Genomic DNA, 1,766 nt, shown 5'->3' with positions numbered 1-1,766 from the left:
CCCGCGGCCGCCGCTCCACGTCAGCGCCCCGGAACCGCCTCGGCCGCGGCCGCTTCCCCTTCCCGCTCCACGCCCGCCCCCGGCGGAAAGGGAAGCGCCGGGAACCCGAGCGCAGGGCCGGGGCAGGGCCGGGACCCGCCGGGGATGGAGGCAGCGCCGGGCCGGGGCCGCGGCTCCCTCGGGCTCCGCTGGGCGCTGCTCGTGGCCGCGCTGGCGGCGGGTGAGGGGGCGCGGGGGGACCGGGGGGGCCTCTGGGAGCCGGGGAGGGCTCGGACCGTCACCCCCCGAAATTTGGGGTACGGGGAGAGCCCGGGGTGTGTCCTCTGTGAGCCGGGGAGGGCTCGGACCGTCACCCCCCCGAAATTTGGGGTACGGGGAGGGCTCGGACCCTCACCCCCCCGAAATTTGGGGTACGGGGAGAGCCTGGGGTGTGTCCTCTGTGAGCCGGGGAGGGGTCGGACCCTCACCCCCCCCAAAACTTTGGGATACGGGGAGGGCTCGGACCGTCACCCCCCCGAAATTTGGGGTAGGGGGAGAGCCTGGGGTGTGTCCTCTGTGAGCCGGGGAGGGCTCGGACCGTCACCCCCCCGAAATTTGGGGTACGGGGAGAGTCTGGGGTGTGTCCTCTGGGAGCCGGGGAGGGGTCGGACCGTCACCCCCCCGAAATTTGGGGTACGGGGAGAGTCTGGGGTGTGTCCTGTGAGCCGGGGAGGGGCTCAGATTCACCACCCACCCCGCCGGGGTGTGTCCTCCGAGCTGGGGAGGGGCTCCTGTCCCACCCCTCGACCCTTTTGGGTGCCCCCTCTGAACTGGGGAGGGGCTCCTGTGCCCCCCTCTGACCCCTTTGGGTGCCCCCTTTGAGCTGGGGAGGGGCTCAGATTCACTCCCCTGACCCTTTTGGGTGCCCCCTCCGAGCTGGGGAGGGGCTCCTGTCCCTCTCCCGACCCTTTTGGGTGTCCCTTCTGAGCTGGGAAGGGGCTCAGATTCACTCCCCTGACCCTTTTGGGTGCCCCCTCTGAGCTGGAAAGGGGCTCCTGTCCCCCCCCTCGACCCTTTTGGGTGCCCCCTCTGAACTGGGGAGGGGCTCCTGTCCCTCTCCCGACCCCTTTTGGGTGTCCCCTCTGAGCTGGGGAGGGGCTCAGATTCACCCCCCTGACCCTTTTGGGTGCCCCCTCTGAGCTGGGAAGGGGCTCAGATTCACCACCACCCCCCTATGAGCCCCCAGGGTGCCCCCTGTCTGCTGGGGGGGGGGTTAAAACCCCTCTCCACCCCCTCTGGAGCATCCCCTGAGCCGGGGCCGGGTCTCCTCCGCAGGTTCCTGCCGCGGGAATTCCGTGGAGAGGAAGATCTACATCCCCCTGAACAGGACGGCCCCGTGCGTGCGGCTCCTCAACGCCACACACCAGATCGGCTGCCAGTGTGAGCCCCGGGGGCCTGGGGGGGTCTGACCGTGGGAGGGGGGGTGAGGAACCCTCCTGGTGCCCCTGGTCCCCAGCACCTCTTAATCCTGCTGGTAATGAACCGTGGAATGGTTTGGGGTTGGAAGGGACATTAAAGATCACCCCAATTCCACCCCTCCCGCTAGCTCCATCCAAGGGATGGGGCTCCATCCAGCCTGGCCTGGGACATTCCCAGGGATGGGGCTCCATCCAGCCTGGCCTGGGACATTCCCAGGGATGGGGCTCCATCCAGCCTGGCCTGGGACATTCCCAGGGATGGGGCAGCCATCCAGCCTGGCCTGGGACATTCCCAGGGATGGGGCAGCC

At 69.4% G+C, this 1,766-nt stretch overlaps 1 protein-coding gene across 1 annotated transcript in view; it reads left to right on the top strand.

Moving 5' to 3' along the window:
• Nucleotides 1-144: 144 nt before the first annotated feature.
• NCSTN (nicastrin) overlaps nucleotides 145-1,766 on the top strand; it is a 12,584-nt gene continuing 10,962 nt past the window's right edge. The window contains exons 1-2 of the mRNA XM_017838633.1: nucleotides 145-220; nucleotides 1,315-1,419. Coding sequence (XP_017694122.1) covers nucleotides 145-220; nucleotides 1,315-1,419 — 181 coding nt within the window. The remainder of the gene's footprint in view (nucleotides 221-1,314; nucleotides 1,420-1,766) is intronic.

Source organism: Lepidothrix coronata, unplaced genomic scaffold, assembly GCF_001604755.1.
Source record: "Lepidothrix coronata isolate B3197 unplaced genomic scaffold, Lepidothrix_coronata-1.0 Scaffold350, whole genome shotgun sequence".
In the NCBI taxonomy this organism is placed as follows: Eukaryota; Metazoa; Chordata; class Aves; order Passeriformes; family Pipridae; genus Lepidothrix; species Lepidothrix coronata.
The sequence above is the reverse complement of the archived record's forward strand: the minus strand, read 5'-3'. Positions and strand labels throughout refer to the sequence as shown.